Here is a 23,501-nt window from a genome sequence, read left to right on the forward strand (position 1 = left end):
AATTCCGCAACATTTTTATTAAAAGAAGTACTCTGATTTTTATAAAGCATAAACAAAATCGGTCTTTTCTGGCCGTGAAAATGAGGATGTCACAGTTGGTATCAGAGCATTAGTTTAAGGGAACTGGGAATATGGATTTATTTCTAGTCTTAAACTTAGAATGCTAAGCAATGATGGTGAGGAGTGTGTCTTAGGTAATACACCTGAATAGACACAAGCATTAGCTTATTTAGGGAAAATGCCTAACATGCTTTTATGTGCTAAATGATTTATGACGCTTTATAATGCTAAATGTATAATTGGATCTATGGTCTGTTGCCGACCGGATCTGGAAATTTTATGTGCTCAGGTTTCTAAACGTTCAATTATGATATTAGAACTAGCATGTAACTTTTCGGAGTAATAAGGAGGATTACACGTCTAAATCTTCTCTATCTGTATTCTCGTCTTTATGCACTGAACGCATGCTTCCGTGAACGTAACGTCATGGTGAAGGATGGTAGCAAATTGTGTAAATGGTGGAAATGAAAAGGCTTATGATAGTGAATGACATCTATCGGAAGATATCGTAAGAGTGGTATCTTTCCTTTAGAATATGTATGGTAAAATAACAGTGTGTTTAGAAGAGTCCGGTACGTCCAAAGTAAACCTTCGATCGGCGGGATGATGGAACGATTGGTGTAATTCCTGAAGTTATCCCATCGTATGGAGTTTCCACCGCCAACCGAGTTGAAGTAGAATTAATGATTGAACATACGCATGGAAGAAGTCCTAGTAGAGTCTAGGGAAATTTTTATGATTGTTTGGACACATTTATATGTGTTAAAATTTGTTTTTTTTTGTGATAATGACTTGGAAAACTGCAAGACAATACTTGGGACGAGTATGAGTAGGTGTGAATGGTAGTAGAGGCCTATACTACCGGAAGCACAGGACTCACACTTGGATCAGGGAAAGTCACGAGGTTGCTAAGAAGCTAGTAATTGATTTCGTTTTATTCAAGTATGTCATTACCATTGTTTCGTTAATAACTAAGAAGATTATTGTTATTCCGACCCTAGTGATCATATCGAATTGAGTCCGACTACGATGAGTAGGTTATGAGAACCAAGTTTGATGTAGCGTCCAACTTAAACCAAACGATTGAAATCAAAGCGATCAATAGAAGTATCGCGCTCGTTGTTAAAGAAGTTGGTAGCTAGAAATGCTGTGACATCCCCAATTTCACGGCCAGAAAAGACCGATTTGTTTATGCTTTATTTTTATAAAATCAGAGTAATCGTTTAAAGAAAACTGTTGCGGAATTTGTTCCCAAAAACAAAAATATGATAACCATTTATCCAAACATTTCTCAAAGAGAATGTATTTTCATTAAATAATAAAACCTTGGGATGTCATGTTCGATACAGACCAAAAGCATAAACAATATAAAATAGACCTTACAATAGTTATTTATAACTACTGATCTATAATCCGAAATCTCTCGTCAAGTCCGCCAACTTATACCCTTGTGCCATTACCTGTAATGAAAAGAAAACTGAGTGGGTCAGGCTTAGGAGCCTGGTGAGCATATAGGGTTTTCAACCCACAATAATATAATTATTATATTTAATCAGCAAACAATCAACCCAATTACCCATCCCCATTATCTTCTTAAGGTTTTACCCTAAGAATCAACTATCCTTCATTCATTTATTCGTAAGGAATTGGCACAAATTCCATTGCTGCCAAAGTTTATTTATCAAGTACTAAATCCATAGTTATCAGGTGCTAACTCCATAGTCACCAAGGTTCACTTAACAAGTGCTAACTCCATAGTCGCCAAGGCTTACTCAACAAGCGCTAACTCCATAGTCGTCAAGGCTTACTCTACAAGCGCTAACTCCATAGTCGCCAAGGCTTACTCAACAAGCGCTAACTCCATAGTCGCCAAGGTTTACTCAACAAGCGCTAACTCCATAGTCGCCAAGGTTTACTCAACAAGCGCTAAATCCATAGTCGCCAAGGTTCATCAAATAGGCACGAAGTCACATCGTCGCCAAGGTTTATACAATAGGCGCTAACTCCATAGTCACCAACTATCCCATCTACCCAAGTTCTACCCAACATTTTCGTAGATATAAATACTTACACAGTTTAAATCATTTAACACTTGTGTAAAACATCAATTCCACGCCCATATCAAATAGACAAATAATATATAAACACATAGCACGTATTTCATAGCAAATACTTCATATTTATGTGTTAGAAGAAAGTAACTACACACTCACGCATATAAACAACAATATACTTAATACACTCAAACCATACTTGTATTATTATCGTGTTTATGAAAGGTAGTATACACTCACTTGATTAGAAGATGATCGGACAACACTACGGCTTGCAGAAGTAGTATATGTCCGCAGATCTGGAAGATCTTCACAAAAATTGAACTTTTCGCGGGCAGAGCTTCGGCTCGGGAATCATGCTCTTCGGGATTCTCGGGGCTTCGGATCTTGCTTCGGGACTCAAGATTGAGACCGGGGCTTCGGGACACTTCGGGTATGCAAAATGATGCAAAACGGGAGAGAGAAGAGAGAAAAATAGCAATTGAGCCGGCTGCCCTCGCATCCTATTTATAGGAGGCTGGAGCCTCGGAGTACGCGGGGCGTACGCGTCCGAAACGTCACTACATGCGTCATCCGAAGAACTCAAGTGCGAAGGTCGTCATGCTTCGCTGTACGCGGGGCGTACTTCGGATGAGTCCGATGACTCGTCTTCGGATAATACCGGGATTTAATAATTAAATTTAATTATTAATTATTTAATAAACTTCGAAAATTCATATCTTCTTCATACGAACTCCGTTTTCGACGTTCTTTATATCCACACGTAGGTGAGACTACGCTCTACGACTTTCGTTTAGACTCCATCGGCTAATTTTGACTTTTATTTTTATTATTTATTTTTAATAAGCTGGGACAGAAAATTTAGTTATAAATTCATAACTTCTTCGTTTGACGTCCGTTCTTGCCTAACTTCTCGTCGTTTCGCTACTAACAACGAGATCTTCGATTCTCGTTTAGATCGCTAAGGATAAATATCACTCTAACATAAATTCACTTTTTACGTCATTCAGCGTTGTGTCGGTTCTGTCGCGAAACTTCAACAAGTCATAACTTCTTCGTTATAACTCGGATTTTGGTGTTCTTTATATGTACGGAATCCTTGTAAAATATACAACTTAGGTAGGATTATTCATCCTAAATAATCTTCTAGCAAAAAGTCATTTTGACGCTTATCGTCTCTAAATTGACTAGCCCTGATCTACGGGGGTTACAAATGCTACATGTTAAAATGTGATTATATCACATTAGACCATGAAGGAAGGCATATTCCATTCCAGAATTTGACTCTAAGAGACCTGAGTCTAAGCGTTGCTACATACGATGATAGGTCATTAGAATATGACACATCGGTCAATTGTAGTAATCAAATTAACTTATCCTAAGTTTAAAGGAGTCTCTGACAAAGAATGAGGTTGTGACACGAAGGTCATGATTGAAAGACTAACGAGCAGGTGCAAGACCGAGCACCGCCTGCAGTCAAAGAGTCCAAGAGTTAGATACTCGTTCGAAGCAACATAGAAGCTACAGTTATTACCTAGGATGAAGAGATAATGTATGGAGTCATTATACTGCCCTGTTTTGTTGATGATTCCGGGACGTAATCATCCTAAGGGGGTGATAATTGTAACACCCGTAGATCCGGGCTAGTCAATTTAGAGGCAATAAGTGTCGAAAACGACTTTTCAGCAAAAGATTATTTATAATAAATAGTCTTAACCAAGTTTTAGAATATGTCTCAAGGTTTCCGTACATATAAAGAACGCCGAAATCCGAGTTATAACGAAGAAGTTATGGTCCGTCAAAGTTTTACGGCAAAACCGACACGACACCGGGAAGCGTAAATAGTAAATTTACGATGAAGCGACTTTTAGCCTTAAAAATATAAACTGAAGTTTTAGTATATGTTAAACCGAGAACATACAAAAAAAGAACGCCCAAATCTGACTTCGTATGAGGAAGTTATGAATTTTCTAAGATTTGGCTTAGCAGTGCACGGCCCGAAACTCAAATTTTAGTTCAAGCGGTTTTTGGCTTACGCGACCTAAATGAGAGTTGAAGATCTCATTAATAGGAACTCAACGGTAAAAAGATAGACGAAAACGGATTTCGTATGAAGGAGTTACGAATTCTCCGCGGTCATTTAACAGTCTAAACGCCTCCTACTGTTAAATTTGAGATCGGTCGAGAATTATCCGACGGAGTCTAAATGAAAGTTGTAGATCTTGATTTTACCTACACGTTGAACAAAATAATGTCGAAAACGAAGCTCGTATGCAAGAATTATGATTTTTCTAAGTTTGAAGGCTGATACGCGATAGGGGGTGACGTGGCACCACCAGAATTGGACACGTGGCACCACCAGAAGGCTGCCATATGCCCCAACTTGGCGAGTAGGTCCTCCTACTCGGCGAGTCCATCAGGAATTCAGCCTATAAATAGAGGTGTCGGGCATTCCAACTTCCTCACACCTCACCCTTCAACTTTCTCTCTCTAGTTTCTCTCTAACCTCTCTTAAGCCCCCTAAAGTCTAGGTAAACCCCCTAGCACCCGAAGGAAGCCCCGAGGCTCCCGAAGTCCCGAGAAAAGAGCCTTTCGGCTCGGGAATGCTGCTCCAGTGAAGCCCGGTTTTGCGAAAAACCCGTTGTAAGTGAGCTTTACCTATCCTATCTTTAGTATAACTTATGTTTCAATATAGTAATGTTATTAGGACCTTATAAGGAGTATTTGGGATATTATTATAGGTTATATAAGTATTGTTTAACACTTATATAATAATAATAATAGCTAGACTATTAAATTAGTCTCGTCAAACGTTAGACTAAACTCTAGTGGTAATGATACTAGGTTTCGTCAAGGGATAATTGTTTTGAGAGTATCGAAGCGCTGTCCGAGTGCTGAGTCACCACCTTTCAGGTGAGTGCATGGTCCCCTTCAACTTACACATAGATATGAAGTATTTACTACGTGCTATGTGTGCATATTGTCTGTTTACTTGCTGTCTATGCTCAGTGAAAAATTTTATACATGTTTTAAATGATTTAAACTATATATGTATTTTATATCTACGAAAATGTTGGGGTAAAACATGGGTAGATATAATAGATGAAATATGAGTTGGACGATGAGTTGAGAGGTGTATGATGTGAGAAGCCTTTTTCCCAAACGATGTCCCCGTCATTCAGCAGAGTATGGATGACAACCATGGACTATTCTAGACAGTCCACTTGAACAATAGCAGACTCGCAACCTGTAGGTGTTGTGAACGATGTGTGCACCCGGTGTACTCTAAACCTTGGTGACCATGCAGACTGGGTGCCTAAACCTTGGTGATCATGTAGACTTGATGCCTAAACCATGGCGACTATGCAGACTTAGTGCCTAAACCCTGGCGACTATGCAGACTTAGTGCCCGTTGTGTAAACCATGGAAACGATGGACTCCGTGCCGATTCCTTTGGATGATCCTTAGGAACGAATGAACGAGGAATAAGCTGATTCTTAGGGTAGATCCTTAAGAATAGAGAATATAATGGGGATGGGTAATGGGGTTTAATTGCATGATTGTTTAAACATAATAATTATATTATTGTGGGTTGAAAGCCCTGTGTACTCACTAGGTTTCCCAACCTGACCCACTCAGTTTATTTATATCACAGGTGTTGATATGAAGTCACATTACACTGAGAGATTTAAAGAGATGTAGATCACTAGTGTAAATAAATGTAAGTTCTGTTTATACTTATATTTCTGTATTAACGATGACATCCCAAATGTTTTAAAATGAATAAAATATGTTTCTTCGAAAATGTTTTAATAATGTATTTATCATGTTTTTCTGGGAACAAATTCTGCAACATTTTTATTAAAAGAAGTACTCTGATTTTTATAAAGCATAAACAAAATCGGTCTTTTCTGGCCGTGAAAATGGGGATGTCACATTTGTACTTGACCCGATTGTGAGCATGTTCCTTTTGGGTTGCCTTCACCACAACAACTGATAGGATGAATTAAGGAGAAAAAGGATTAATTATGATTTATTAATATATTATATGAATAATATATTAAAGAAGAAATCATATTGTTTAATTAATATTAGTCAAGAATTAATTAAGAATTAATTTTGTGGCTAAAAGAGATTAATTAAACTTGGGGGACTGATATTGTAATTATAAGATAGTTGCATACATGGGCTAATGGACTCCATAGAAGTTGGAGTGGACGAAATCTTTGGGGAGACCCATTAGAATTCGTCCAAGGCTTCTAAGGAGGGAGTCCATGGGCTGCTTAGGGCCTAAGCAGTTAGATTAGGGTTTCCTGGTTGAAAACCCTTATAGCCTAAGTATAAAAGGAACCCTTGGCAAGCCAAAAACGTCCCTAGCCTTCTAAGAGAAACCCTAGGACGTTTTTGGTGCCTCCTCCTTCTCCTTGTTCATCTTGTTGCATATGGTGTTTGTGACTCCATTAGAGGTGCAATATTTGAGGCACTAAGCTTTTAAAGGTCAAGATCAAGAAGGATTGAGATTGTTATTGCTATATAACAATCAAGGTAATATCTAAACCCTTTTATTGTGATAATATTGATTATTATATGCTATATCTTGGGTTTATGAGCTTTGGATGATTATTGCATGTTCATTAGACAAACTAGATCCAAAGCTTTAGGGGTTACATGTACACCATAGGATTGATGTAGTGCTCATAACCCATCAATATGTTGATGACATACTCCTTTTAGAAAACAATATTCCAACGTTTTATAGTGTCAAATTTTGGCTTGAAATTTTTTTTGCTACAAAGGATCTAAGAGAAGCAGCTTACATATTTGGCATTAGGATCTATCGAGATCGATCTAATCAGACAAAGCTAGAGTACATACCTATATAAGGTTTTAAAAAGGTACAACATGCAAGATTCTAAGAAAGGGTATCTACCCAAGAAACATGGAATAAGATTGAGTAAAGATCAATTGCCCACAACTGAACAAGAAGTGGATAATTTCGATTCCTATATGTTTCTGCTGTAGGATCGATCATGTATGCCATTACATGTACTAGACCTAATATCTCATATGCTCTTACCATGGTGATTCGATATCAACAAAATCGTTATGATAGTCATTGGATGGTCATAGAGAATATCCTCAAGTATCTAAAAACTAAGGATATGTTCTCAGTATATGTTGGAAAATAAGAATTAAGAGTTACATGTTAAACTGATGCAAGTTTCCAGACTGATAGAGACAACTCTTGCTCATAATTAGGATGAGTTTGTTTGGTTAATGGAGGGGTTGTTACATGGAAAAGATCCAAATGAAAGACGATGGCAGATTCGACATGCGAGTCTGAGTACATTACGACTAGTGAAGTAGCAAAAGAAGCTATATGGTTAAAGAAATCCATTGATGATCTTGGAGTTGCACCAAGCATAAAAGAACCTATGAAGATCTTGTGTTATAATGAGGGTGTAGTCTCCTTGACTAAAGAATCCAAGGACCATGGTAATTCAAGACACATTCAGAGGAAGTATCATTATGTTCGACATCATGTAAAAGATGGCGATATCATCATGAGTCGGGTACTGGTGTTATTCAGATAAAGATAAATCCTAGAGTTTGTATCCTTCTGGAATACCCCTTGTTGAACTATAAACAGACTGCTAAGGTAAACCGTAGAGCCAGTTTTTATTTCTCCAGAAATCATCCAACCTTTGTGTGTGTGTGTGTGTGTATATATATATATATATATATATATATATATATATATGAAAATCACATCCTCTTTCCTAGGGCTTGGTGATTCGAATAAACCCTAACTTTGGTTAAATCCTTTTTTCTTTTTGGTGTTATGGTTTTGATTCCATTAGAGGGGTGCTCTATTGGATCCTTTATATTTGCAACAAAATAGCACGTACAAGATCTCAAGGAAGTGAATCCGAGGTTAGTGATCCTTTACTTTTGTTATTATTCAAAGCAAGTTGCTATAACTAGTAAAACATAGATTCTAGGATGCATGTACACTTAGGTATATCTTTTGATAATTATGCTACCTCTGAGTTGTGTGCTTAATACAATAAACCCCCACTAATTCATAGCCTTAGGTACACATGGAAAATCAAGTTGATTATTTTCATTAAAATTAAAAATATGATCAATCCATAACTTAAAACTATTAAGATGCTCAAGTTCCTTATTTTTTATCCATGTGGAAAAACTTGTTATAAGTTTGATTAATTTAATTTATTAATACTCTTTATCTAAATAAAACAAGTTATTATTTTCTTTTAAGATCACCGTTTTGAATTATCTACAATTTACGAGATTGCAACATTCTTTTGATTGGTGTTTCACTTAAAATGTGTGATATCCAGATTATAAGGGTGCGTATGATCTGGCTTGGTTTGTTTTTGGCCGCATAACAATTTATGTCATTGTGGGGGGGGGGGGGGGGGGGGGGGGGGTTGTTGGACTTGTCAATTATAAGTTTGGTTGTATGTAGTGATGTGTGTTTTATGTTTGTCACATAACAACCCTTGATATTTTTGCCTCAAGTCTTTCATTGTTTCTTGGTTTTAAGGAAATTTGACACACATCGTTATAAGAAAAATAAGTTTTAAACTTATCATGTCATCAATTTAGGTATGAAGAGCACATACAAAGCATGCAATCACTTGCTCTTGTTTTTCAATAATATTTTATCTCGTGTAGAGGTTCTTAAACTCGTAGATGCATTCCTATATCTAGAGAGTATGCTAGGATGGTTAATATTAATCAAGAAATACCTCTTTACAGATAATGGTGAGTAGAAACTTATAAAGAATGGCCTTTAGTATCTTCTCTTAAGTGGTGACCTTTGGTTTGTTTGCAAGTGATGTTTTTCAAGAGATCCCATAAATATGATGTATGGCATTAGAAACTGATGCCTACAACAAGACTTTTGGGTTCTTTGACACGTTAAACAATGGCAAGTCATTAGGGCTTTTCTTGCATTTAAGTTCAAGGATATCCAATCACCCAAAATGCACACGACATCTTACTAATAATGACGATGAGGATATTGACATAGACGACATCTTGGTCGCCATCCAAACAAGATGCGTATTTCCTCTTCCCTCTCCTAGAAGTTTGAATCAAAAGCAGTCTCATCAATGATAATGTCTGGTTTGAGCATATGTGCTTGAATTGGTTTGTTGAATTCCTTGATTACTTACTTTAGCTTCTTGATTTTAATATTATGGATGTCTCATGCATCACCCTCCTCGTCTCCACACCCTTCGTCATGAAAGGGTGTGTTGTAATAGGATTGTCCCCATCCCAACATCTTTGTTGGTTTTATAAAAAAAATGATGCATAATAATGGAAATGATCAAAAGAAATGTATGGATCATAACATGCAAGAGTAATCTCTCTTCTTTATATGGTAAAAAGATTATTATTTCATACTTTAAAATGGTTTTTATTATCAATTTTATGCTTAAAATGAGAAAAGAGCTTCTCTATTTATAATAAGAAGGATCCTAATATAAAAGGGAAAAAACTAAAAATAAACACAAAAAACTTCAAAAATGATAGCAAATTACAAAGCCTAAAAATTTATTGTTGCACCAGGAAAATAAATTGATTTTCTTTGCTAGAACCCTACATTGGTCATCGGATTGGTACACAAATTCTGATGGGATTTAGGCATAAGAAACATTCCTATGTGCTCATGCAAACCCTAATGCTTGGATCTAGGTTTCACTATTGAACATGCTTTGATTCCAAGACTTACAAACCCTAATCTAGCATATAAACAACTAAATTAACATATAGAATCAGATCTAGATGTTTACCTCTTCAATTGTTGGCTTAGATCTTCTCTTTCTTCTTTTCTTGAGCTTAGAGTCACAAATGCAACTCCTCTAATGGTTCACAAACCCCACAAGCAAGAAGGCAATATGAGAGAGGGAGAGAGAGGCTAGAAATCGGCCTAGGGATCTCTTAGAATCAAGTGGTAGCCGAATTCAATGCCCTAGGGGTCATATTTATACTTACAGGTTACTAGGGTTTCAGTCTAAACCCTAATGGACAGCTTAGCCACCAAGCAGCCCATTGAACCTTCTGGAATAAGGCCTTGGATGAAAATATGATGGATACCCATCATAATTTCGTTCCCCTTTAAGCCCATTAAGTTTCTTTAACCTAAAACTCAACTATCATACATTTGACAGTTTATACCCCTTTATTCAATTAGTCTCTTTTGACCACCAAATTAATTCCTAATTAATTTATGACCAATACTAATTAAATAAATATGATTTCTCCTTTAATATATTATTCTTATAATATATTAATAAATCATAATACTCTCTCTTTCTCCTTAAATTACCTTGTCAAGTTGCTTTGGAGAAGACAACCCAAAAGGACCATGCACAATCGGGTCAAGTACATACCAAATATAGTTACAGGCTTAGACACTATTCCAACAGTCTCCCACTTGGATAAGTCTAGTAACTATATCTCACATATGACTTCAGAATCCGATTAGCAATCGTAGCTCTTATACTTCGCTGTCAACTCTGATCAACTTGTCCTTTAGATAAGGGATCGTATAATCCTCTGTTCTGGATATCATGCTGACAATCCTTATTGTCCAGCAGTAGTTCCTTGATTTCCGATTTGTTCGACATAGAATTTAGTTGAACACATCAAACTCATTCTGACTGGGCCCGGCACATAAGTCAAACCAAATCATCAAGTGGCCAATATATCACTTTTATTCTCATAGAATAAAAGGAACAGATCAACTTCGACTCATATGCATCTATTATTTACTAATGGATCATACACAATAATGTGTTTTATAACATCAAGTTACTGATGCATTTACACATTATCAATGTACAACCAACCAGCAAACAACAACCATATCTCTAAGTCTTAAGACTATATGATGTTATCGCTTTGCGATCACTTAAGATAAAACACCACTAAGTGATACAGCAAACTCGGGTTTAATCTAATGCTCAACTCATATTCATAAGCACTCATGAACTTTGTAGCAAACCTTTGCTATGTCTAAAACCTTTTAGACAATCTACAAACAATTCATGACAGTCTTCATTCATATCTACCTCCAAAATATGACCGACTATGGACCTTTTGAATAATCATATCATTCAGGAAGTCAAAACATGCAAAATGGAAACAATAGATAAATAACCAACACAAGATAGTAGCTTTACTCATAAATAACACATTTTATTTATTCATCGAATGTCAAGTACAAACTATCTATTACACATTTCCTATCTAATCCAAACTTATATCATCCTTCAGCCCAATGCTCCTAGCGTGCTGCAAGTGTTTGACCCTACTCAGTCCCTTCGTAAAGGGATCTGCTGGGTTTTCTTCTGATGATACCCTCTTCACAATGAGGAGTCCCTCTTCTACCCGATGTCTGATGAAATGGTATTTTCTGTCAATATGTCGAGATCTGCCATGATCTCTCGGTTCCTTGGTCAAGGCAACCGCTCCTTCATTATCACAGAAAATTTCCATCGGCTCTTTTATGGATGGCACAACTCCAAGGTCTCCAATGAAGTTCTTCAACCATATAGCCTCCTTTGACGCTTCGCTCGCCGCAATATACTCTGATTCGCACGTTGAATCAGCTACGGTCTCTTGCTTGGAACTTTTCCAAGTCACTGCTCCTCCATTTAGGGTAAAGACCCAGCCCGACTGCGATCGGAAGTTATCCCGATATGTCTGAAAACTAGCGTCACTGTACCCTCGTACCCTTAAGTCATCACTCCCACCAAGGACTAGAAACCATTCCTTGGTCCTCCGAAGGTACTTAAGAATATTCTTAACTGCAACCCAATGAGCTCTACCAGGATTCCCTTGATATCTGCAGACCATGCTCAAAGCGAAGGCCACATCAGGGCGAGTACAAGTCATAGCGTACATGATAGAGCCTACTGCGGAAGCGTAAGGTACTCGGCTCATATCGGCTATCTCTGCCTCTGTACTCGGGCTCTGAGTCTTACTCAGCTTGGTATTGCTTTGGATTGGCAACTCCCCTTTCTTGGAATTTTCCATACTAAAACGCTTTAGTACCTTTTCCAAGTATGTATCCTGACTGAGTCCTATCAGTCTCTTTTCCCTGTTTCTTACTATTCTTATTCCCAGAATATAAGCAGCCTCTCTGAGGTCCTTCATAGCGAAACAATTCCCAAGCCAGGACTTGACTTCCTGCAAGGTTGGGACATCGTTTCCTATGAGTAGTATGTCGTCGACATACAATACGAGGAAGCTTACTATACTCCCACTGGCTTTGACATACACACAAGATTCATCTTCGCTTCGCAGAAAGCCAAACTCTTTAACCTTCTCGTCAAAACAAAGATTCCATCTGCGAGACGCTTGTTTCAATCCATAAATGGATTTCTCAAGCTTGCATACTCTATTTGGATACTTCGCATTGACAAAACCCTCTGGTTGATTCATGTAGACATCCTCATCTAACTTTCCATTAAGGAAAGCGGTTTTCACGTCCATCTACCATATTTCATAATCATGAAACGCAGCTATGGCAAGCATCACCCTAATAGACTTTATCTTCGCAACCGGTGAGAAGGTCTCATCATAGTCAACTCCAGGAGTTTGAGTAAAGCCCTTCGCAACCAATCGCGCTTTATAAGTATGCACTTTCCCATCCATGTCCGTCTTCTTCTTGAAGATCCACTTGCACCCGACTGTCTTACGACCCGGTACATTATCAACCAAATTCCAAACTTGGTTGTCGTACATGGACTGAATCTCGCTGTCCATCGCCTCTTTCCATTTTGCAGACTCTGGGCCTGCCATGGCTTCCTTATAGCTGCTAGGTTCATCCAAATTTACTAGTGTACTATCACTAATAAATGTATCCCCTTCAGTAGTAATATGAAAACCATAAAACTAGGGTGGAACACTAGCCCTAGTGGAACGTCGAAGAGGTAAGGACTCGTCAATAGGTTCAACAGGAGTTTCCTCCTCAAGTTGAGTGCCACTGTCAGAGGTTCCTTCATCGCTTTGATCTTGAATTTCTTCAAGTTCAATTTGCCTCCCACTGTCTTCTTGGCCTATCAATTCCTTTTCTCGGAAAACTCCTCTTCTAGCAACGAAAACAACATTGTCACTTAGTCTATAGAAAAGGTAGCCAAAAGACTTTTGCGGATAGCCGATGAAATAACACTTCTCACTATGAGGTTCTAGTTTGTCGTGAGTCTCTCGTCTTACGAAAGCCTCGCAACCCCAGACCTTGATATGTGCCAACGAGGGAGCCTTCCCTGTCCACATCTCGTGAGGAGTCTTGGAAACCTTCTTGGTGGGAACGAAGTTAAGTATGTGGGCGGCAGTCTCTAAGGCATACCCCCAGAAAGCTATTGGTAACGAAGTCCGACTCATCATAGAACGAACCATGTCCAACAAGGTCCAATTACGTCTCTCAGCCACACCATTCAATTGTGGCGTCCTCGGAGGCGTCAATTGCGAAACGATTCCGCATTCTTTTAGATAGTCGTGAAATTCAAGACTTAGGTACTCTCCTCCTCGGTCTGACCGAAGCATCTTGATTTTCCTGCCCAGCTGATTCTCCACTTCATTCTTAACCTCTTTGAACTTTTCAAAGGTTTCCGACTTTTGCTTGATTAAGTAGGTATATCCATATCTGCTATAATCATCTGTAAAAGTCACGTAGAAGCGGCAAGCATCCCTTGTGGTGGATCTAAAGGGCCCGCATACATCGGTGTGTATGAGATCCAATAAACCCTCACCCCTTTCACAAGTGCCAGTAAAGGGTGACTTGGTCATCTTCCCAAGTAAACAAGATTCACACGTGTCATCGTCCCTAAGGTCGAATGAATCCAACACTCCATCCTTTTGGAGTTGGGCTATGCGTTTCTTGTTGACATGGCCAAGGCGACAATGCCACAAGCATGCTTTGTCTAGACTAGTAGACGAATCAATATTCAAAACATTATTTCCTAAATTATCAACAATCATCACAGATTCATAAATCCCATTACAAGGTAATGCATTGAAATAAAAGACACCATTCAAATAAACGTTAATAGAACCATCATTATTATCAAAAGAATATCTGAAACCTTGTCTAAACAACCCGTGAAAAGAAATAATGTTTCTCGCCATATCTGGCGCATAACAGCAATTCTCTAAATCTATCCCTAACCCATTATTTAACACTAAAGAATAAACACCGACTCTGGTCACAGGCGACGATCTTCTGTTTCCCATAATCAGGTTCATCTTCCCATGTTCCATCTCCCTACTTCTTTTTAGGCCCTGCATATCAGAACAAATGTGGTAACCACACCCCGTATCAAGAACCCATGAAGTAGCAAATGATGAGTTATTAGATTTAATAGAATACATACCTGCAAAAGTGGGCTTGATCTTCCCATCTCTTATGTCTTGTAGATATTGTGGGCAGCTTCGCTTCCAGTGGCCCTTTTGGTGGCAATAGAAGCACTCTGCTTCTTTTGGATCGGAAGAGGGCTTAGCAGGGCCAGCTTTGGTCCCACTTGAGGACGAACCATCATGGGGTTTCCCCTTATGGTGGCTCTTACATGGAGCCTTCCTCTTTTTGCCCTTTCCTTGACCTATTGCCATCACAGGAGCGGCCACAGCAGGGGACGGTGCAACGGATTTGTCTTTGAGGTTGCTCTCAGCAGTCCTCAAGAGTCCTTGGAGCTTGCTCAAGGAGACCTCCTCTTTGTTCATATGGTAGGTCATCCTGAACTGATTGTAGCACGAGGGCAAGGAGTGGAGGATTATGTCGATAGCCAAATCCTCATCAAACTTAACATTAAGTTTGAGAAGACGATCAACATACCTCTGCATTCTCTGCAAATGAGAGGTTAGGGATTCTCCACTCCCCATCTTAGCGGTGATCATGTTAGTAATGATCTCATAGCGCTCTTGCCTCGCGCTCTGGTGATACCTGTCCAGCAAATCCTGATGCATTTCATATGGGTACATGTCCTCATAGGACTTTTGGAGTTCGAGGTTCATGGTGGCCAGCATGATGCAGTGAACTTTCGTGGCATCACGCTCATGGGCCTCAAAGGCGGCCAATTCCTCAGGAGTAGCAACATCTGGGATGATCTTCTCAAGCTTTTCATCGAGGACATATTCTTTGTCCTCGTAGCGTGTGATCATGCGGATATACCTCATCCACTCATTGAAGTTTGAACCATCAAATGTCACTTTCTGACACAAGTTCATCAACGAGAATGACCCAGAAGCGTTGTTGTTGTTGTTGTTTGCAGACATCTGAAAAAGAAGGGAACAAAGTTTGATTATAAATGAATCCCTAATTAAACACCCAAATGAGAAATTAGGGCTAGGATCCAGCAACATTATTTACAACTTAGAAAGGGATGTCGTACTTTAAAAGTAAATAATTTGAAGGTAAGTGAATGACGATTCACTAATTCTCACCATGAAAAACGAAAAAGCAATTCAGGTTTTAAATGTATTGAAAACTCCTAGATCTTTGAGATTCATTGAACTTTTCAATGGCATGTTTAAATCTCGATATGCATTTCAAATTTGCGACTGGGATGCCGAGGATCGCAAACAAATTTGTGAATAACCATGCGAATCAACGTGGTGCACTCAATGTCTTTATCACGAAATCAATGTGTCGGTAAACCACACACGCTCCATTAATCTATGACAAACATCGAGTCACCCTTCGCTACCAATGTCATCCCCAAATTGATGTGTCGGTTAACCACACACGCTCCATCAACGTTTGACAAGGGTACGAAGTGTAATTCCATGGATTAGCATCATTTTCACATTTTACCCTAAAGTAACTAGGAATGGGAATTTGTAAAACATGTAGTTACTTTATGATCAACATTATACTTTTAATGAGGAGAGGGTTGCTCTATCCTACCCGTTCGGCTAACGACCCTCCACTAGTCAAGCAAGCGGTAGGTGTGAGTGTACACCCATTAAGCGCCATTTTATAGGCAGCAACCTTATACCCACCTTATAGACCGGCTTCGTGAATGAGGCCTACTAACGGTAAGACTAGCATTTTAAGTTATACATATATATATATATATATATATATATATATATATATATATATATATATATATTAATTAAGCTTGTAATAATATATAATAGTATAGGGTTGAATTTTAAACTTGTAAAATTCTAAGGGTTTGAAATTAAGATTACTCAAAATTAAACTTTTAATCATGAATTCAAATTTCAAAACTTGAGGGCAAGAATTGAACTTTTCAAAACACAAGGGATCAAATAACACATAATTCAAATTGACCAATTAATTTCATAATTATCTATATTTGACCTAATCTTGATTTTAGTCATTAGATAATTACCAAATAATTTTAAATAATCCATATTTATCACATAAACAACTAATATTTAAAAAGATTTGAAATTATCTATTCTTTTGGCAAGGATAAACACTTAATTAAGATAAAATTCGGATTTTAACTTCATAAAACAAATTAAGCATCAAGTCCAAGTCAAAACAGCAGCCAAAACCCGAAAATCCCTCTGCCTGACGAACTGGCTCGCCGAGTCAGACCTGGACTCGCCGAGTAAGGGTCAACTCGCCGAGTCCAGATACTGACTCGCCGAGTTGAGTCGGGCAGGGGCCAAAAACTCGATTTTCAGCAAATAAAGCAGTTAAGCATCACATACAACTGAAACCAATCAAGGCTTTGATACCACTGATGGGATTTAGGCATAAGAAAACATTCCTATGTGCTCATGCAAACCCTAATGCTTGGATCTAGGTTTCACTATTGAACATGCTTTGATTCCAAGACTTACAAACCCTAATCTAGCATATAAACAACTAAATTAACATATAGAATCAGATCTAGATGTTTACCTCTTCAATTGTTGGCTTAGATCTTCTCTTTCTTCTTTTCTTGAGCTTAGAGTCACAAATGCAACTACTGTAATGGTTCACAAACCCCACAAGCAAGAAGGCAATATGAGAGAGGGAGAGAGAGGCTAGAAATCGGCCTAGGGATCTCTTAGAATCAAGTGGTAGCCGAATTCAATGCCCTAGGGGTCATATTTATAGTTACAGGTTACTAGGGTTTCAGTCTAAACCCTAATGGACAGCTTAGCCACCAAGCAGCCCATGGAACCTTCTGGAATAAGGCCTTGGATGAAAATATGATGGATACTCATCATAATTTCGTTCCCCTTTAAGCCCATTAAGTTTCCTTAACCTAAAACTCAACTATCATACATTTGACAGTTTATACCCCTTTATTCAATTAGTCTCTTTTGACCACCAAATTAATTCCTAATTAATTTATGACCAATACTAATTAAATAAATATGATTTCTCCTTTAATATATTATTCTTATAATATATTAATAAATCATAATACTCTCTCTTTCTCCTTAAATTACCTTGTCAAGTTGCTTTGGAGAAGGCAACCCAAAAGGACCATGCACAATCGGGTCAAGTACATACCAAATATAGTTACGGGCTTGGACACTATTCCAACAAATTCACCATATTGGTACTTTAGATTAAGGATGAGATTTAAAACCGAAAAACCAGACCGGAACCCGAACCCGAAACATTAGAACCGAAATACGTAGAATTGGTCTGGGTTCTAGTTTTAAAAAATAGCTTTATCCAGGTTCCGAGTAATCCAGGTTTCAGGTCCTTCGAGTCCCGGTAAACCAATTCTAAAAATCAAAACCGGTGTTAGGAACCGAAACGGTTTTAGGGGCTAAAACCGATTTCTATGAAAAGTTTAAAACATGCATATCTCATTCGTTCGAAATTGGATATGCATGTGGTTTTTTCTAACATGTATTTTAAAGTTTGTACATGAGTTAAGACTATAAGTTTTTCATTTTTTTTTTCATATTCATTGATTACATTCTCCCAAAATTGGGATATCAAAACAAGAAATTTTTTGTTTTTCAACTTTTTTTGTATTCTATGAAAATTATAAAACATGTAGGGTTGTTTATTATTTGGATAAAACTGAATTGTCCAGTTGGACAATTTAAATCAGACTATTTGGTTCGGATATTCAGATTTTTTTATTAGTTTTAGCAAAACTGAATTATTATTTTGGATGTCGGATTGGTTTGGTTTATAAAACAAGAACTGAATAGTCCAAAAAAACCGAATAACAATTTATTATTTATTTAGTTATATTATTTATTTGAATGTATATCTTTAATAATTTATAAATTTACTAATTTATTTTTTTAATAGATTTGATAGTTTCATCTAATATAATACCTTAATATATATATATATATATATATATATATATATATATATATATATATATATATATATATATATATATTTCCTATCAAAAAAAAATTTATCTATAACATATTTTTCGTGTTAGTTGTTTATAAATTCGAACTGACATCAAACTATATATATATATATATATATATATATATATATATATATATATATATATATATATATATATATATATATATATATATATATATATATTTCCTATCAAAAAAAAATTTATCTATAACATATTTTTCGTGTTAGTTGTTTATAAATTCGAACTGACATCAAACTATATATATATATATATATATATATATATATATATATATATATATATATATATATATATATATATATATATATAGTTTCATGTATAGAGTGGGCTAATACTCATGTTATATATTTATTAAAATGTTTGTCAAAACCGAATTGTAAAATCTGATCCAACCGAATTGTAATTTGGTTGGATCGGATCATATCTGAATTTAATTTGGACTATTTAGATCCATATTTTAAAAACTGAAATCAATTTGGATCTATTTGATCGGATCGGATCAACTCGATCCATCCAAACGAACACCCCAAAAACATGCATATCTAATTATTTGAAGTCGGATTAACTTGCAGTTTTTCCAACTTGTAGTTTAAAGTTTGTACTTAATTTTAGACTGTAATGTTTTAATTTTTGGTTCTATATTCATTGATTTATATTCCCTCAAAATCGGGGATATCAAAGCTGAAAATTTTCTGTTTTTCAAATTTTTTTGTATTTTGTGAAAATTTTAAAATATGCATACCTGATTTGTTTGAAATCGGATTAGCATGCGATTTTTTCCAACGTATTTTATAGTTTTGTACATGATTTTAGACTATAATTTTATTATTTTTTGGTTACATATGCATTGAATTATAGTCTCCCAAAGTTGAGAGGTGAAAGTTTGAAATTTTCTGTTTTTTTCAGCTTTTTTTTTTAATTTTGTGAATATTTTAAAACATGCATATATAATTCGTTTGAAATTGGATTAGCGTTAGGTTTTTTTAATGTGTAGTTTGGAGTTTCTATAAGATTTTAAACCATAATTCATTTTTGTTTAATATTCAATGACTTACAATCTCCTAAAGTTTGGATATCAAACCCTGGAAATATTCAAAGTACAAACGATTAAGTAATTACCAAAAAATTCTGGTTTTTTCGGGCTTTTCGATTCTAGACCAATTTACACGATTCCACCCAATCCACTTTGACGTTTTTTCAGGTTTTCCAGTTTTAAACCCACTTTCTCTGGTACCTTATCCGCACCGAAGCGAAACCGATTCCTATAAACTGGTCCGGTTTTCGATCCTTCAAAATCTCATTAACCGTTTTTCGGGTCGGGTTTGTACCCACTTTCATCCCTATTAGAATGGTACGGATGTTTATCCACTTGTTACGCCAGTTCACCTTCAAGCATTATGTTGGTTTGACATGAGATCGGAATGGGTGGTATTTTGTTGGCCTGATCCAACCAAATGCTCCGTCGGTCCGCTGAAAAGGACATTGATTTTGTTTGATTAATCGTTTTTTGGGCGCCTAACATCACTTCATTACAACTTTCCCATTTTAATTTTGTGATATAGGCGCTGATTTGAAAAGAAAAAACATTTACTTCCACATCGTGTTGGAAACTTCGAGTTGCACCACATTGCAGAATCAAATCTGAACTCATGAACATGATTCTAAAATCCAGAAATCTGAAAACGGTAAATAAGATGAGCAGACTCAAAACGTTGAGTTCGATCCATAAGAACGTTGTATAAGAACAAATTGAAAAAACTCACATGATCCTCAAAAGTACTTATACTTTCGTTTGTTTTTGGGTTCCTTCCCATGTCATTCTTTTCTTCATCTAGATGTAATTTGACAACAATTACGTTGATTTATTATAAGAGATTAAAATAACTGATTTTGACAAATTATTAAATTTGAATACTCTTATTAAGAAAAAAAAATCCGATCTTCTAAAACAATATGTGCAAACAATAAATGGTGGACCCAAATATCTGGGCTAGCCTCAACTATCCGTTGGGGTGTACAACGTTCATACGCGAACCGTTGGAAGTAGCTGCCAGCTGTACAACCTTTAGTCTTTTCAATACAATATTTACATTAAAACCCCTGCTCTTTTAGACAAATCCACCCAAGCCCTGCAAAATTTAATCTCTTTTGTTAGCACCACCACTACAAATTTAATCTTAAAAACATGATAATAGAAAATAATTTTGGTTAATTAGTATGTTTTAGTCAACTTTTATTTATTATTTTATTTTCTTAACCTACAATTTGTTTTACCCGCTGACACATAATTTATCGTTATTAAAAAGAAAATTCTACAAAAATATTTTGCTTTTTGTTCTTGGTAATGTTATTTTCTGCAAGAAATTGTTTTTCAATTATGCTTAATGGAAAAAAACAGTAACTAAATAAAATAAACTTATCTTTTCAAAAATATTATTGTATATGACAACAAAAACGTGTTAGTATTTGTTGAAAAAACGGCCATTTTGCAAAAATAAAACACAATTATTTAAATAATTTAATAATTAATACTTTCAAACTTCTTTTGTTTGATAATTATATGAACACCTTACGAATATACTTATTTACAAAGAAAATGAAAAAAAATCCTGACGTATATTACCAAATTAATACCTTCGATAGCATAAGTAAGTCTACAAAATGACCAAATCCATTTTACAAATGTCAAATAATATAATTCCAAACGAATGGAACTCGGATTGTATAGCATAAAATTGTTAAAACATTGAACTCATACGGATCTAAAGTGAAAGTAGCTTAAACTACAAGGACTACATATGAAAATATAATATTCTTTATAAGAGGCAAATCATCAGGTATCAAGCTCACAGTGTAACCACTAGTGAACTAAAGCTACGAGCTACGTCTCCTTCTTTCTCTCTCGTTTTGTCTGTAAACCTTGAAAGTGAAGTAAAAATGGCGATGGTGGTGGTGATATCACTCCCATTGATCCTGTTCTCGTTGATGCTTGGTGTTGGGTGTTATCTGATAGGAAGGGCAAGAGGAAGACAAGACATTAGAACTCATGCACAAGCTTTTGGGGTTCCGATTACACCGCCTAATGCCGATCAAGCTTCTTCATCACCTCCATCTTGTTCGAAACCCAAAATTGCAGATATTGTGTGACAAAATCTTTGGGTTTTTGAGTTCTTGATTTTGGATTGGATTGGATTTGATTGGGTTGTCGAAATAATGAATAATTCTTTGTTGTTCTTGTGTAAAGATTTTTCTTGGTGGATAGATCTATATATGATTAGAGAATTCAATTTGCAGTTTTGTACAATTGTAATACCATTTTTGAATTGTGTTTTATCAAATGTATCTTCATATCTTCATATGTGTTTGGGATTGTTTTAAAATAATTTTTTGACTTATAGCTTTTAAAAAGTTAAAGTTTCAAATGATGTTTGGAAAAAATTCTTGAAATTATTTTGTTTTCTGGTTTTTTAAAAGGTAAAAGACATTTTAAAGTAAGAAATATCATTTAAACATTTTTTTAAAAACAATTTAAATATTTACTTTTTAAAAAAACTTTTAGAATCGCAAAGACGTTTTTTTATGATCATTGGTCAATAACTAATATCATTGATGAATTTTAGAAACTTTTCTGGATTTTATTTTATTTAAACAATAGTATGTGCACGTTTAAATTGTATTTTTTTTAAATTTATTTGGGAGAAAAATATTTTAAAAAAATAGAAACATTTTTTTTTTAAATTACAGAAATTAAGAAAAATCTCCACTAACCATCAATTTCGCAAGCAAGTGACGCTGCAAAATTAGGGAGAATTTTGTGAAATGGTAATACCTTGACAATTTGAGAGGGTAATCCACCGACTCATAATACGAAATAGTCATAACATCATTTTTACACTAAAAAATAGACTCTGAAAAGTTAATCAGTCTGAGAAATGTTTAGGACACTTGAAAACAATTATTTTTTTAAAAACAAGGGCTATATTTTCGTAGTGCCAAAATAGCATATTATTTGCTACTTTACAGGTAGAATAATTCTCAAGCAAAATATAACTATATTATTTGTTATTTGACATATACAATAGTTTTTATTCAAAAAAAATAAGAATTTATTGCCGGTAACGATGGCGTACCGATTCCAAGGGTACCTACTCCAAATTAAAAATGCACCGGTTTACTTTACCCGTTGGAAATCCCTCTATATATACCTTATCTCTTTTCTTTTATTTTTTTTTTTCTCTTTTTTAAATGGTAACTATTCAAAAAAAAAAATCGTTCTCTCTTTATTTTTTTTAATATTTTTACTACAATAAATAAAACTCTCTGCATTTTAAAAACCATATATTCTTTTCAATTTCATTCCATCTCTTTTCTCAGTTCATTTTCCCTCCAATTCTATTTTTATTTTATCCAATTTCATTCAATATGGATTTTCGTGGCAAATGTTATGTTTAATCTTAATTTTGTTTTAATCCTTTTATTTTCCATTTATATTAGTTTATGTTTTAATAAAAAAAATATTATGTTTAATTTTATTTTTAGTTTTTTAGTTTTAAATTATTAAATGTTTAATCTAAAAAAACAAAGGTTTAGATTATTTTTGTCACTTAACTTTTAGTTTTGTATTCATTTGATCATTTAACTCTTTTTAAATTTTAAAATTTCATCAAACTTTTGGCTTTATGTTCATTTAGTCACTTAACTTTTGATTTGGTCACATTTAGTCACCTAACATTTAAGATTGTGCTTATTTAGTCCCTAAACTTTTAAATTTTTCAAAAGTTTAGTGACTAAATGAGCGTAATTTTAAAAGTTGTGTGACTAAATAAGCACAAATCTAAAAGTTAAGTGACCAAACCAAAAGTTAAATGAATAAATGAGCACAAAATCAAAAGTTTGATGACCTTTTTAAACTTAAAAAGAGTTAAGTGACCAAATGAACACAAAAACCAAAAGTTAAGTGATCAAAAATGACCTAAACTTATAGGTTAAAGAGGAATGGAAATAATGATTG

At 35.5% G+C, this 23,501-nt stretch overlaps 1 protein-coding gene across 1 annotated transcript; it reads left to right on the forward strand.

Annotated features, from left to right (window-relative positions):
- The first annotated feature begins 21,349 nt into the window (after window positions 1-21,349).
- On the forward strand, window positions 21,350-21,828 carry LOC145100022 (uncharacterized). The gene has a single exon (XM_079037459.1). It carries the CDS (start codon window positions 21,428-21,430, stop codon window positions 21,635-21,637), a length of 210 nt encoding a protein of 69 aa, XP_078893585.1. The 5' UTR covers window positions 21,350-21,427; the 3' UTR covers window positions 21,638-21,828.
- The last annotated feature ends 1,673 nt before the right edge of the window (window positions 21,829-23,501 follow it).

The sequence above is a fragment of the Lactuca serriola genome, chromosome 4, assembly GCF_051521515.1.
Source record: "Lactuca serriola cultivar US96UC23 chromosome 4, Lser_US96UC23_V15, whole genome shotgun sequence".
Lineage (NCBI taxonomy): Eukaryota > Viridiplantae > Streptophyta > Magnoliopsida > Asterales > Asteraceae > Lactuca > Lactuca serriola.